Below are 16,073 nucleotides of genomic sequence, written 5' to 3'. Positions count from 1 at the left end.
AAAAACCTATAATTTAATTTCATTTTGCTTTTGATTTGTTTGCCATGTTTAAATGAGCTTTTAGACCTGCCTTCGCTAGCTTTATTGAGGTATAATTGGTATATTTTAAAACCATGTATAATTAATATGTGCAATTTAATGCATTTGGACATATGTGTGTATTCATCTTACCATCACCAGAGCCAAGATAATAAACATATATCCGTCGCCTCCAAAAGTTTCATTATGCCCCTTTCTTACCGTTTTTCATTTTTTTGAGTGGGGAGGCAAGAACACTTGACATGACATCTACCCTCTTAGCAAATTTTCACAAGTACACCTTGTTAATTATAGGCACTGTGTTGGACAGCATATATCTGTAACTTACTTATCTTGTATAAATGTAACTTTAGACCTTTGAAAAACAACTCTCGGCATCTACCCCTATCTCTTACTGTTGTCTACTTATATAACTTTGATTCCTTGTTATGAAAAATAATGCAGTATCTCTCCTTCTGTGACTAACTTATTTTGCTTAGCATGGTATTTTCCAGGTTCATCTGTGTTATCACAAGTGGTAAGATTTCCTTCTTTTTAAAAAGCTTGTTAATATTTATTCTATTGTATGTATATACCACATTTTTCTTATTGATTCATATGGGGTTGCTTTTACATCTTGGTTATTGTGAATAATGCTGCAGTGAATATGGGAATGCAGATATCTTTTTGAGACCCTAATTTCAATTCTTTTGGATGTTTACCCAGAAGTGGGATTGTTGGATCATATGGTAAGACTATCTTAAATTTTTAAAGGAGCCTCCATACCACTTTCTGTCACAGCTGCACTATTTTACATCCTCACCAGCAGTGTATAACGGTTCCAGTTTTTCCACAACCTTGCCAACACTTGTAATCTGTAATTTTTTTTATAATTATCCTAGCAGGTGCAGGATACCTCGTTGTGGTTTTGACTTGCATTTCCCTGATGATTAGCAATGTTGACCCTTTTTTGCATATGCCTGTTGGTCTTATGTATGTCTTATGTATGTCTTCTTTGTCTATTCCAGTCCTCTGCTTATTTTTTATTCATCTCCTTTTTTGCTGTTGAGTTGTAGGAGTTTGTTACTTTTTTTCTTTTTTTTGAGATGGAGTTTTGCTCTGGTTGCTTAGGCTAGAGTGCAGTGGTGCAGTCTTGGCTCACTGCAACCTCTACCTCCTGGGTTCAAGCGATTCTCCTGCCTCAGCCACCCAAGTTGCTGGGATTGCAGGCATGTGCCACCATGCCCGGCTAATTCTTTGTATTTTTAGTAGAGACGGGGTTTCACCATGTTGGCCAGGATGGCCTTGATCTCTTGACCTCGTGATCCGCCCGCCTTGGCCTCCCAAAGTGCTGGGATTACAGGTGTGAGCCACCGGGTCCGGCCTACTATTTTTTCTTTTTAATTAGCCCCTTGTCAGACATATGGTTTGCGAACATTTTCTTCCATTCCGTAGGTTGCCTTCTTACTCTGTTGATTGTTTCCTTTACTGTGTAGAAGCTTTTTAGTTTGCTATAGTCCCACTTGTCTATTTTTGGCTTTGTTGCCTGTTATCCGAGAAATTACTAACAAGACCAGTGTCAAGAAGGTTTTCTCTGATGATTTCTTCAAAGGGTTGTGTGCTTTCAGACCTTAGGTTTAAATCTTTAATCCATTTTAAGTTAATGTTTTTGTATGGTGTAAGATAAGGGTCCAGTTTTATTCTTTTGGAGATGGGTATCCAGTTTTTCTAATACTGTTTATTGAAAAAACTGTCCTTTCCGCATTGTGAATTATTGACACCTTTGTTGAAGATCCACTGACTGTATTTCTGTATTTTCTGCTCTATTCCATTAATTCATATGTTTTTTTCTTTTTGTGTGTGTGTGTGCGTGTGTATGTGTGTGCGTGCGTATGTGTGTGTGTGTTTGTAAGGGAGAAAACAGTCTCACTCTGTTGCCTAGGCTGGAGTGCAGTGGCATAATTTCAGCTCACTGCAATCTCTGCCTCCCAGGTTCAGGCTATCTCCCACCTCAGCCTTCCAAGTAGCTAGGATTTATAGATCTGTTTTTATGCTTCTATTATACTGTTTTGATTACTGTAGTTTTATAAAATATTTTGAAATAAGGAGATGTGATGCCTCCAACGTTGTTGTACTTGCTCAAAATTGCTTTGAATGTTTGAAGTCTTTTGTGATTCCATGTAAGTTTTAAGATTAAAATAAATTATGTAAAAAATGTCTTTGGGATTTTGATAGGGGTTGCACTGAATCTATAGATGGCTTTAAATAATATGGACATTTTAACAGTATTCATCTGTGAACACAGGATGTTTTCCATCTGTTTGTATCTGCTTTAATTTCTTTCATTAGTGTTTTATAGTTTTTAGTGTACAAGTTTTTCACCTCCTTGGTTAAGTTAATTCCTAAGTATTCTGTTTGCTGCTATTGTAAATGTGATTGCTTTCTTAAACATTTTTTGGATAGTTTGTTGTTGGTGTATAGCAGGGGTCCCCAACCCTCAGGGTGCAGACCGGTGTGGTCCATGGGCTGTTAGGAGCCAGGCTGCACAGCAATAGGTGAACCCCAGGCCAGTGAGTGTTACTGTGTGAGCTCTGCCTCCTGTCAGATCAGCAGCAGCATTAGATTCTCATAGGAACATGAACCCTATTATGAACTGCGCATTCAAGGGATCTAGGTTGCACACTCCTTATGAGGTGAAACAGTCATCCTAAAACCTTCCCACCAGCACCCCACCAGTCTGTGGAAAAATAGTCTTCCATGAAACTGGTCCCTTGTGCCAAAAAGGTTGGAGACTGCTGGTGTGTAGAATTACAACCGATTTTCTAAATGATTTTGTGTCCTGCAACTTGACTGAATTTATTTATTCTAACAGGGGTGTGTGTGTGTGTGTGTGTGTGTGTGTGTGTGTGTGTATGTGTAGTCTAGGATTTTCTACCTATTTCACATGCAACTAAATAATTTTCTTTTTTTTCTCTCTCAATTTAGATGCCTTTTATTTATTTTTCTTGCCTAGTTTCTCTGGCTAGGACTTACATACAGTACCATGTTGAATAGATGGGAGGAGTGGGCATCCTTGCCCTGTTTGTAATCTTAGAGGAAAAGTTTTCTTTCTCTGCATTGTATATGATGTTATTTATGGGCTTTTCATATATAGATGCTCCATGACTTAAAATTAAATTATGTCCAGGTGAACTCATTGCAAGTTAAAAATGTCATTAAGTCAAAAATAACATTTAATGCACTTTATCTGTAGAACATTATAGCTTAGCCTAGCATATCTTAAACATGCTCCGAACACTTATATTGGCCTACAGGTAGACAAAATCATGTAATGCATAGACTCTTTTATAAAGTGTTGAATATCTCAGGTAATTTATTGAATACTATGTGGATGCTCATCGCTGTGAAATGAGCATTGCAGCGGAAATCACCATTGTAAAGTTGAAAATTTTTCGGTTGAACCGTCAAGTCAGTGATTGTATAACTTTTATTTTGTTGAGGTAAGTTCGTTCTACATCTAATTTGTTGATGGTTTTGGTAATGAAAGGGTGGTGAATTCTGTCAAGTGTTTCTTCCAACCTTTTTTTCTTTTTTTTTGGGAGACAAAGTCTTGCTCTGTTGCCTAGTCTGAGTGCCGTGGCTCAATTTCAGCTCACTGCAACTTCCACCTCCTGGGTTATACTGAATATTATGGTAGTGACACTTCTTATAATGAAATGTATCGATAAGTATTGACATATCTCTTTTTGTCAGTGGGGTGTTATTTTATATCAGCAGTGTAAATCAGTGTTAATTGACTATTGAGTTGAGATGGACTGGGCATTGTTCTTGATTCTAAGAATATAATAATAAAACAGACAACAAAACTGTCATTTTAAAGCTTATATTGTAGTGGGGAGAAATGGACAATAGATGAATAATTATGCAAAATAGAATATATTAGATTGTTACTCTGGAGAAGATTGAGGTAAAGAAGTGGGGATGAGGAATGCTGAGAGTGAATGTTGAGGTTGCAATTTTAAATAGGGTGAGAATCTAGCATTTGAGGAAATACCTGAAGTATGTGAAGGGGGCTAGATATTCAGATATCTATGCAATTATAAGACAAAATAAAGAAATCCCACATGGGTAACACTCTTTACCCACTTTCCCTCAATGACCATATCTTGCAAAATTATAGTACATTATCACAATTGGGTTATTGTCATTGATAGAATCCATTGATTTTATTCAGATTTCCTCAGTTTCTCTTGTACTACTTTGGCGAACTCTATGTGTATGTATTTAATTCTTTTTTTTTTTTTTTTTATTACATGTGTAGGTTTGTGTATAGACCATGACAGTCAAGATACAGAACATCACAAGTGTCTCCTTACTGCCCTTTTATAACCACATTGACTTCTCTCCCTGCCATTCCTGTACCCCTGACAACCAGTATAATCCCTGGCAATAACCACTAATCTGTTTACCATTTCCAAACTTTTTTTCTTTCAAGAATATCATATAAATGGAATCATATCCAGTATGTAACCTTTTGGATTGACTTTTTTCCTTTCTTTTTTTATTTTACTTTAGCATAGGTTTCTGGGGATTCAATCATGTTGTTGCATGTATCAATAATTGTTTCTTTTTTATTGCTGAGTAGTATTCCATGGTATTAACATACTGTAGTTTGTTTATTCACACAGTAATGGACATCTGGGAGCTAGTCTAAATAAAGCTGCTTTGAACATTCATGTGCAGGTTTTAGTGTGGACATAAATTTCTATTTCTATGAAACATATCCTTAAGAGTACAATTGCTGGGATCCTGGGTAAATTTTGAAGGTTCGCCCAACAGGATTTCTTGACAGATTAATGTGAGGTCAAGCTGGGTGCAGTGTCTCATGCCTGTAATCCTAGCACTTTGGGAGCGATAATTGTTATTGCTAATAATAACACTTTGGAATGCCCAGGTTGAAGGATCGTTTGAGGTCAGGAGTTCAAGAGACCAGACTGGCTAATGTGTTGAATCCATGTCTCTACTACAAATACAAAAAAAAATTAGCTGGGTGTGGTGCTGCCCACATGTAATCCCAGATACTCAGGAGGCTGAGGCAGGAGAATCACTTGAATCTGGGAGACAGGTGAACTCATTGCAAGTTAAAAATGTCATTAAGTCAAAAATACATTTAATGCACTTTATCTGTAGAACATTATAGCTTAGCCTAGCATATCTTAAACATGCTCCAAACACTTATGTTGGCCTACAGGTAGATAAAATCATGTAACACATAGCGTCTTTTATAAAGTGTTGAATATCTCAGGTAATTTATTGAATACTATGTGGGTGCTCATCATTAATGTACACAGCTGAAAGCACCGTTGTAAAGTTGAAAATTTTTCAGTTGAACGTCAGTGATTGTATAACTTTTATTTTGTTGAGGTAATTTCCTTCTATATCTAATTTGTTGATGGGTTTTGTAATGAAAGGGTGGTTTTGTTTTTACAACTACAGTTTGTTATATAAAATGTTACTTTTCCAAAGTAGTATACAGAAATCAAATATATTATAGTTACCATACAGTCACAGATACACACTCACAAATCTTGCTTAACCAACATACTAAAAGTGTTTTAAGAACATCTTTCTGTATTACTCATAGAGTTCTCAGAGCAGGTTACTTTGTCTTTAACAAAATAATTTCCCAGCTTCTGTAATTTCTTCTACTTTCCAACTTGGTGTTATTTTCCAAACTGTAGGTACCAGCACAAAGTCTTTGTTATCCTTTGCTTTCACAGAATTCAATGTGATCAGAAATAGTGATCACTTAAAGTAAGCACTGCAATATTACATCTTTTCCAACTTTTTCACTGGCCAAGGATAGTTCAACTTGCTCCCAGATGTTTAAGCTCATTCTGTTCTTACCAAAGTCCTCTTGCTATCTCTCTACTTCTTATCAACTTCACTTGACAACATGACTGAATTTTTCTCCCTGCAATAAATAAACTATCAGAGGGCTGCATAAGCACTTAAAGAACATAGATGTCTTAAAAAAAAAAAAAAAGTATATAGATTTTCTTGAGAAGTGAACACAGATGCTTTAAAAAAGAAGAAAATTCTTAAAATGCATTCCCTTTATCTTATTAATGCTTTCCTGATATAATTAATGACACTCTGACCATATCTTGGGCTGAGTATTGCTACTGGTGTCATTGTCTTTTAGCTCAAGGTACTTGTTCAAGTGTTTTTTATAAGACAAGTCAACTTTAAGATGTTCTTTTTTTTTTTTTAGTTTGAAGATGTCTTTATTCTTCCTTTCTTGTTTGAAAGGAATATACTTTTGCAGTAAATACAATTCTTAGTTGACAGTTTTTTTATTTTTTGTTACTGCCTTGTAGCTTCCAGTTTTTCTTGATCAGTCAGCCATTAATTGTATTGTTTTTCCCATGTATGTGATGAGTCATTTCTATTCCTCCCCTTATGTTTTTTTCATGGTGGCTTCAAACTGTTTAAATGTGATACGTTTAGATGTTGATCCCTGTGTTTATTATATTTGGGGTTCATTGAGCTTCATGGTTTGATAGATTGGAGGTTTTCCTCAAATTTGGGAAATTTTTAGTCATTATTTCTTCTAACATTATTTTCTTCCCTTTTTCCGGTTAGTTCTGCCTTGAAACATATGTTGATATGTGTGATCTTATCCCAGAGGTCTCTGAGGCTCTGTTTATTTTTCTGCAATATTTTTCCCTCTTTGTTCTTTCTGTTGGACAATTTCTAGTTCTCTATTTTGAGTTCACAGATTTTTAAAATGCCATCTCTTGAGCACATAGCAAACCTTATTTTTGTTATGATGTGCTTTAACTCTAGTTAATTCTCATGTTTTATAAGTTAATATTTCTTTATTGAGATTCTCTATTTGTTGTGAAATTGTCATATTTTTCTTTACTTTTTAAAATATGATTTCTAAAAATTTTTTGAGCTTAATTATAAATTATAATAGCTGCTTTGTATTCTTTATCTGCTAAATCCAACAGCTGTCTCCACCCAGAATTTCTGTTGACTGCTTTTTTTTTTTTTTAAGAATCTGAGTATAGGTCAACTTTTCCCGTAGTTTGCATATCTCACAATTTTTTTAAATTGGACATATTATATAATATATTGCAGCATTGCTAGGTTCTGATTTTTTTTTTTTTTTTTTAAAGATAGGGCCTGACCTCTGTTGCCCAGGCTGGAGTGCAGTGCTTGATCTCAGCTTACTGCAGCCTTCACCTCTAGGGCTAAAACTATCGTCTCACTTCAGCTTCCTGAGTAGCTGGGACTACAGGTGCACGGCACGACACCCAGCTAATTGTTGTATTTTTCTATAGAGACGAGTTTTCGGCTATGTTGCCCAGGCTAGCCAAACTCCTAGGCTCAAGTGATCAGCCTCAGCCTCCCAAGGTGCTGGGATTACAGGTATGAGTCACTGTGCCTGGCCTGATTTATTTTTTTTAAACCTCCTGAAAGTGATTGTTTTGTGTTTGGTGGTTTTTTGTTGTTGTTGTTTTTGTTTTGTTTTTAAATAACTAACCTGTATGTAATCTGTAGAACCTTTCCCTTCAACAGATAGAAGCCCTAGAATTTTGCATTAAAATTTTAATTCTAATTTTCATTTTTTAAGCCTGATTTCCTAGGATCAGCCCTTTATTGCTTAGAGATTGTGATTAAACATCTTGAATTTTTAAAACTTTCACTGTGGTTTTTTGTTTGTCTGTTTGTTTTGTTTTTTTTTTGAGACGGAGTTTCGCTCTTGTTGCCCAGGCTGGAGTGCAGTGGCATGATCTTGACTCACTGCAACCTCTGCGTCCTGCATTCAAGCGATTCTCCTGCCTCAGCCTCCTGAGTAGCTGGGATTATAGGCATGTGCACCAGGCCCGCCTACTTTTGTATTTTTAGTAGAGACGAGGTTTCACCATGTTGGTCAGACTGGTCTTGAACTCCTGACCTCAGGTGATTCATCTGCCTTGGCCTCCCAAAGTGCTGGGATTACCAACGTCATGGTGCCCAGCCACTTTCAGCATTTTTTGATGATTCTATTTGTGAGTTGGGAAGCATATTCAAAATTCTGACAGTTTTCAAATTAGCCTTTTACTAATTAGGCTTTTACTTTCTCTGGACTCTCTTGAGTCTCCCTTTCCCTCATATGGGCACAGCCTGTCAGACAGGTATGTGTGGGGGCTAATTTAGGCCCTCTGTGCCTCTCTCATTTCCAGTGTCCCCTTATTAAATTTCTGGATATCCCTCTAGTCTGTCATTTTCCCCAACTGGGACCACATTCTGATTTTAGCAGAGCTGTGGACCTTTCCCTTTGTATCCTTTAAATTCGCTATTTTTATTGCCAGTGCCACTGGGCATGGGTTTTTACTCTCTATCCTAAATGACCGTAGCCCACTGGTTTTCACTGCCAATGCTGCCCTGGGAAAACTGCCTCACTGACTGAGTTGGGTGGTGTTAGAGGGTTGGTAGCATCCCTTGGCAAAGAAAGCCACTCTCCTCTACTGTTCTGTCAAATCTAAGCAGCTTTTAAAGAATAAATGCTGCTGAATTTGTTATAGCCTTTGATCAGTTTCCAGAGCCCTTAAGTGATTGTTTTCTTCAGTGTGGTTCAGTTTTATAATATTTTGGGGGAGTGGATTTGCTGCTACTCGTCATTCTCCTGTACCGCGAAATCACCCCTCAAACTTGCTAACCCCTCAGGACCTTGTGTCCCCTATACCCCCTTTAATTCAGTCTACTCAGTTTTTTTCACCATTGTTCTACTGAAACCATTCTTGTAAGAGTCACCAACATCTTGGCATTTGTCATAGCAATTGTCATTTTCCTTTTTTAATCTTGCCATTATGCCAAGCCGACAACTGAGTTTTTACATTTGTAGTTCCCTGTAACCACAGTGCTCTTCCCTAGATCTTCACATATAAAGGTTTTTACCTTTATATCATTCAGGTTGATGTTCATATCTTAACCTCCTTCATAAGGTTTTCTCTGGCTTCCTTATCTAAAATACAGATATTTCTAAAGTAACACAGTAGGTACAGAAGAGTAAACGTAGATGACTATTTTTAGGTCCTTATACTTCACTTAATGCATCTTTCAGTAGCTTTTGATATAAATGATCACACAGTTTTTCTAAAAAAATTTTTCTTGGCTTCTAAAATAACATTCTTTCTTCTTCTTCTTCCTGCTTCATTAACTACTCCACTGTCGTCTATTTTTCATTTCGTGATTTTTTTTTCTGGTATGAACTTCTTCCTTAGGTGATATTATTAGGTACTCTTGCTTTAAATCTTCTTAATCTAGATGACTTCCAAATGCATTTTTCCAGCCTTAGCTTCTACCCTGACCTCACATGAATGTCTAAGGATTTCAAACTTAATATATAAAAACCAGAATTCTTGATCTACCTTTTCCTTCAGATTTATTCTCTTAAATTTTTAGAATGTCTTTTTTNTTTTGAGGCAGTGTCTCTCTCTGTCGCCCAGGCTGGGGTGCAGTGGCGAGATCTGAGCTCAACTGCAATCTCCACCTCCTGGGTTTGAGTGATAGTGCTTTTCTGAAAGGTAAATCTGATTGTATCACTTTCCTGGTCAAAACCTCCATTCGCTTCCCTTTACATTTAGAGTGAAATTCAGTTTCTTACCACGTTTGATGAAGGTTTATATGATCTTGCGCCTTCCTACCTCTATGAACATAACTCCTACCTTTCTTTCCCCTTACTCAGAGAGATGCACCCATATTATCTTTCTGCCTATTTCTTGAATATTCCAAGCCCACCGCTAGGTGTTTACATTTTTAGTTCCCTATAACCACAGTGCTCTTTCCTCAGATCTTCAGATGGTTCTTACCTTCATATTCAGGTTTGTGTTCATATCTTACCTGCTTCATGAGATTTTCTTTAACTTTCTTATCTAAAATAAGACATTTTTAAAGCAATGCAATAGGAAGAGTAAATTGTAGATGAATACGTAGGTCCTTGTTCTTGCTTCACTTATGCATTCTTTTTAATCAAAAATATTATGCCTAATCTTATACAACTTCTGTTATCTGGGAACTTAATACTTCTCTGTTTCCTTGGTTAATGAGTCTGGAAGAATAACTTATTTTAACATAGTTGGCTATGTTAAAAAAAATCAATCCTGATAGCTGTATGTTATGGGAGGAATGATTGATTTACTAGAAGTTCTTCCTCAAAGCCAACTACCTACATGTAAATTAACAAAATATAGATGCTGGGCACTGTGTCTCATGCCTGTAATCCCAGCACTTTGGGAGGCCAAGGCAGGTGGATTACCTGTGGTCAGGAGTTCGAGACCAGCCTGGCCAACATGGTGAAACCCTGTCTCTATTAAAAATACAAAAAACCCCACAAAAATTACCTGGGCATGGCAGTGGGTGCCTGTAATCCCAGCTACTTGGGAGACTGAGGCAGGAGAATAGCTTGAACCAGGAGGTGGAGGTTGCAGTGAGCTGAGATTGCGCCATTGCATTCCAGCCTGGGCAACAAGAGCAAAACTCTTATCTCAAAAAACAAACAGACAAACAAAAAGCTATAGAAATACTTCCAGAAATAACTTTAATTTGGAATGAAAATGGACACAATTTTGAAGTTGATAGTTTTCTGTGTTCCTCTCTCTGTACTAGTCAATGCTTAAGAGTCTTTTGTCAGTTATTCAAGTAATTGTACTATATTTTCTGACTTACTTTCTTAGTTTCTGTTTCCATTACTTTTACTAACAAGTAATGGAATGAAAGATTGATATCTTATAAAAGGATTTTAAATATCATTGTACACATAAGCCCAGCTCTGAAAGGTCAGTTTAAAGGAACATTCACTTCTGTTCTCATCTTTTAGGAACTAGAGGCCATCCTATTCTTCCTACTGTAGGATGGCTATATTTATCTGGCTCTTTGGTGCCGATCCTTCTTGGCCTCTTTTCTAATCATAAAACCATTTCCTTTCTAGATTCTTAGGCATATACTTCATGTTTTATAGGTCTTCTAAATCACTACTTTCACTAAAGCTTTATTTTTTTGGCTACAAAGCTGGCTTTTTGGTATTGTTTCTGTATGTTACGTAATCTATCCTTCATTAACTGGATTTCTGACAACCAGTTATATTGTTGGAGTATAATAACTTTTTTGTTAATGTACAGTCTAGTCAGATTTACTGCTGCAAAATTTGTGGTACTAAGAAATCATCATATTATTTAGTGATTTCTTTATTTTGAAGAGTGAACATAACTTTGAAACTTTCCAAAGGGAAAATAGTTTTGAATGGTCTACAAATCTATCAGGACTGTATAATTCCTTTTTGAGAGTGAGTTTCGCTCTGCATTATTTTAACTTTTTCTAAAATTTAGCAGCTGAACTCTTTTCATGGAATTAATGCTCAGTTTTTTGTTTTTTTGTTTTTTTTTTTCACTTAGAAAACAGATTGTTTTGAGCTATTTGTGGTAAAGTACCTGTTTTTACAATTTTGAATTCATTGAAGACTGTTATTTTTGTGAAATATAATACGAATTAATTGCTAGAAAGTTGAAATTTTTAAAAATATAAAATATGGGTCCTAATTTTTATCATACTCATAGATATCAATTTATTCTGTCATTGTTATAAAAATTCTAAACACTCCATATCTGTATTTGTCTTTGGAGAGCAATATCAGATATTTCATGGACTAGTAACAAATATTTTGCAGATCAGAACCAATCTACAGATCACACTTTTTAGTAGCATATCTAAAGCCTGCTAATTTTAGCGCTTAATGTTATTTCAGAAGCATCTTGTTCAATATGATGAATAGCTGTTATCTTTAAAAATATATTTTTATTTGTTTCTTTTTCAGAACCGGGAACTCCAGATCATGAGAAAGCTAGATCACTGTAACATAGTCCGATTGCGTTATTTCTTCTACTCCAGTGGTGAGAAGGTAGGTTTGATACTGTGTACTGAATATTGTGTATTGAATGTTGTGTGTGTGCTGAATATTGTGATAATATTCAGCACACACACAATAAGTGTGTACTGAATATTATGATAAATTCATTATTTTTCTAGAAATTAATCCTCCTATATCCCCATAAGACAGTTTTGCTAATGAAACGGAAAAATTCCAAAACTAGGCCCCAGCAATATTCAGCCCAAGATACGGTCATTGAATATCATTAGTTATATTACGAAAGCATTAATAAGATAAAGGGAATGTACTTTTAAGAATTTTCTTCTTTTTTAAAGCTTCTGTCTTAAGAAAATCTATATACATTTTTTTTCAAAGATATCTTTGTTCCTTAAGTGCTTATGCAGCCCTCTGATAGTTTATCTATTTATTGCAGGGAGGAAAATTAAGTAATTTTGTTAAGTGAAGTTGATAAGAGGTAAGACAATAGGTTAAACCTACCAAAGTCCTCTTGCTATCTCTTTACCGTTTACCAACCTCACTTTGTTTGGTTAAACATTTGGAAGCAAGTTGAACCATCCTTGGGCAGAGAAAAAGTTGGAAAAGATGTAATATTGCAGTGCTTACTTTAAGTGATCACTGATTACATTGAATTCTGTGAAAACAAAGGATAAAGAAAACTTTGTGCTGTTAGTAACTCCCCCCAATTTCTTTCTGTTCGGAAGAAAACAGTAATCAATGAAGTTGGAAGCAAAGAAAATAAATTTCTTCTGCTTTACCTTGGTGTCTTTATTTTTCTGCCTGTTGCTATTTTTTATTTCTTTTCACTGGTTTGGAGTGCATAGGCAGGGCAGGTAACAAATCATAGGCCATGCGCAGTGGCTCAGGCCCGTAATCCTAGCACTTTGGGAGGCCTAGGCAGGTGGATCGTGAGGTCAGGAGATCGAGACCATCCTGGCTAACACAGTGAAACCTTGTCTCTACTAAAAATGTGAAAAATTAGCGGGGCATGGTGGCACACGCCTGTAGTCCCAGCTACTCGAGAGGCTGAGGCAGGAGAATTGCTTAAACACAGGAGGCAGAGGTTGCAGTGAGCCAAGATTGCGCCACTGTCCTCCAGCCTGCGCGACAGAGCAAGACTCCGTCTCCAAAAAAAAAAAAAAATCACTTGATTCTTTTGGCTAAATAAATATGACTTTGGGTAACTTCACTTGGTATTTTGGACTTCAGGTTTAATGCATATAATGTCTAATGTTCTTAGATGCATAATAGTTGATTTCTAGCTCAGTGTTCTTGTTACTTTATGTAACTGTTTTCTAGTATAAGTTTTTAGTCATTTTCTACTACGCTTTTTCTTTTTTTTTTTTTCAGGAAATGTTGCCTGACAACATTTTCTGTTAAATTTTATTTAAATTATTTTCTTAGAAAATCTTTTTTTCATTACAGTGCCTGTTACATAGGAAGATACCAATGTGTTAAGCCAGAATTTTGATGTAAATGCCTACAGATGTACAATTTTTGTGTATATACATGTGTATTATAACTAATACATTTTAACGACTATAGTTAGCAAATAGGCCCTTTATTGACACTTGCTTTTCAATTGCTTTTTTTTTTTTTAGTTTCCGTGATACCTCTGGTTTATTAGGGATTGTAAACCCTCATAAGTATTTGAGAGCTCTTTTATTTCTAAATCCTATTACTTGGTTCATGCTCCTTTTTTTTTTTTTAAACCTACCACATGGCTTATTATTATTTTATTCTGATCTGTTTTGGCATGTGTTTACTTTTTTCTCTCTTCCTAAGTAAAATTGTAGAACCTCTGTTATGTCCTCTTTATAATGGAATTTTGCATCTTTTGTTGTTGTTGTTACTAGATATATCATGATACTCCTGTGTAAGAATTATTTGTTCTATGAACTGCTGGATTACTATAGATTCAATTGAAAAAGGTCCTCCTTACAGAGTTCTTAAACATTTTCTCTTGATTACTTACTTTAATTTATATAGCATTCCCTATTTGCTAGGCATGGTTTTAATGCTTTATAAATGTTAACTCATTTAACTCTTAAGAAGTTGAAGAGCAGAAAAGAAAGAATATCAAACCGTTTGAATGAAAGGCACCCAATGGCTTACTTTGTCTGGTTTTGGTTTGGTGGACAGCTCCTGTCATAGTCAGCTCTTATCCTGACTTAATGCTGCATTGGGGGTGACAGCTGACTGGCTGTTATCTGTATGCCCCGGAGGGCATGCTGTTCTCAGCTTCCTATTGATCTTAAATGTTCTTATAGATAAAGAGCAATTAGAAGTCATTAACAGAGATTAACCAGGAGAGTTAATCTCTATTATAAAAAGAAATAGACCTAGTATTTTCTTTATGTCAGAACTTTCTCTTGAGCATTGTGAAATTTCCAAAGTTAAGAAAAAAGACGTCTCCTAATTTTAGGGTAGCTTCATTAAAAACAAAAAGGAAGAAGGAAGAAAAGTTGCGGTATATTGCTGAAAATAATGGTCCTTCTTTGTCAAAAAAAAAAGGAAATTTTTCTAAGATGTGCGGAAATATATAGGTTGAAGACTTCCTGTAATCTCCCCGCCACCAAAAAGATAATTTTTTCTTGCCCCACTCATGAGCTCCACTTCTGAATTGTTCTGACAGGACTAACAGATCATTCGGGAGACCAAGTAGTAAACTATTTCTTTCCATATGACGGATTCTCTTCTAGGGTTGAGTACTCAGGCTAGTTATTTTCAAGTTCTTTCTAGGAATAGGTTATTGAGAGTATCCACTGCTGTATAGAAAGGAATCTAAATGTCTATGAAATTCTTGCAAATCCTTGAAGATGATAGATCTTAGAATGTGGCAGTCCTATATTTGGTAGGCATTTTTTTTAGCAGATGCATTATGTATTGCTTATGTGTATTGTATATGAGAAGAGTTTTGGAGGAGGAAATAATAAATTAATCATTTGAGATAACCTATGACACATGCAAGTAGAGATGCCTAGTAGACAGATATATGTGTGACTTCATAGATGTTGGTGGTGGCTCTAGGTGGAGAGCCTAAGTAGGCTCTTGACAAAGTAGGATGGAAAGGGTGCATAGCCACGTGGAGCTGGGGAGGGAGGAGATATGGAGTGCTGTTTCAGGCCAGGACAGTGAAAAACCAGCAGCTAGGCAATATTTGTTGCCTTCTGTCTCTAGAATTTTTATTGGAGGGTGACAGTAGTCTTCATTTGCGAGAACTGCAAGGAAACCAGTGCCTTTAGGTGAGATCCAGGTTTTCTCTAGGGCAAGAGATTGGGGTTATTAGAAATTTTCTTTTTGAGGTTTCAGATAGTATGGGGAATGTTTTGGGAGGGAGATCAGTGATAAGAACATGAACCTACAAGAAGTTTGAGGAGGCAATTAGGGAGATTAGTTGAGGACATTGTGAAGATGAGAAAGATAGTTTCAGGATTAGAGAGGTGAAAGACTTGATTAGGTTTTAGAATAGATGACTTCAAATGTATCTGGGAATTTTAAAAAATTCTCTCATTCTCTATAATCATCTTTGACTTTCTTTCCCTATTTTCTATCAGTCTCTTTCTCTAGCCCTTTTTTCCCCTTTCTCTTTAGTCTTTGTTCCCCTTTCTGGATTCCTCAGCCTTTCACTGTAGGCTCCAGGTCTCTATCTTTCTGTCTCTGGGTTTTTGTCCCTTTCTCTGGTCTGTGTCACCCCGTCTTTTGGATTTCTTTTCCCTCTATGTAACTCTTTCTCTTTGTCTCTTTCCTTCTTGTCTCTCTCTTCTGCTACACACCCTTTTTCTCTCTGTCTCTGTCTCTCTCTGTTATTTTCTCTTTATGAATCTCCATCAACCTCTTTCTCTGGGTTTCTATACACCTCTTTTATTGGGATTTACCCATCCCACTCTCTTTCTGATGGCTTCTAAATCTTTATATGGATTCTCATCTGTCTTAAATCTTCTTTATTGTCTCACTTAATGTCTGTTCTCTCCGGGCCTCTATTACTCCCCTTTTTGGAAAATGTTAAGGAAAACAACTAAATTATTCACTACCACTGTTCTGACCTTTGACTTCACTTCTGTGTATCTTATTCCATATGTACGTGATTTATATAGGTATATGCATAATTATGATCTCA

At 36.1% G+C, this 16,073-nt stretch overlaps 1 protein-coding gene across 5 annotated transcripts in view; it reads left to right on the top strand.

Annotated features, from left to right (window-relative positions):
- Positions 1–16,073, top strand: part of GSK3B (glycogen synthase kinase 3 beta) — a 230,385-nt gene that overhangs the window by 93,894 nt on the left and 120,418 nt on the right. For all 5 annotated transcript variants that reach the window (XM_017513514.2, XM_017513518.2, XM_017513520.2 and 2 more), the window contains exon 3: positions 11,882–11,965. In XM_017513514.2, the coding sequence (XP_017369003.1) occupies positions 11,882–11,965 (84 nt within the window). The remainder of the gene's footprint in view (positions 1–11,881; positions 11,966–16,073) is intronic.

The sequence above is a fragment of the Cebus imitator genome, unplaced genomic scaffold, assembly GCF_001604975.1.
Source record: "Cebus imitator isolate Cc_AM_T3 unplaced genomic scaffold, Cebus_imitator-1.0 Scaffold494, whole genome shotgun sequence".
Taxonomy (NCBI): domain Eukaryota; kingdom Metazoa; phylum Chordata; class Mammalia; order Primates; family Cebidae; genus Cebus; species Cebus imitator.
Note: the sequence above shows the minus strand (reverse complement) of the source record. Positions and strands in the feature narration are given on the sequence as shown.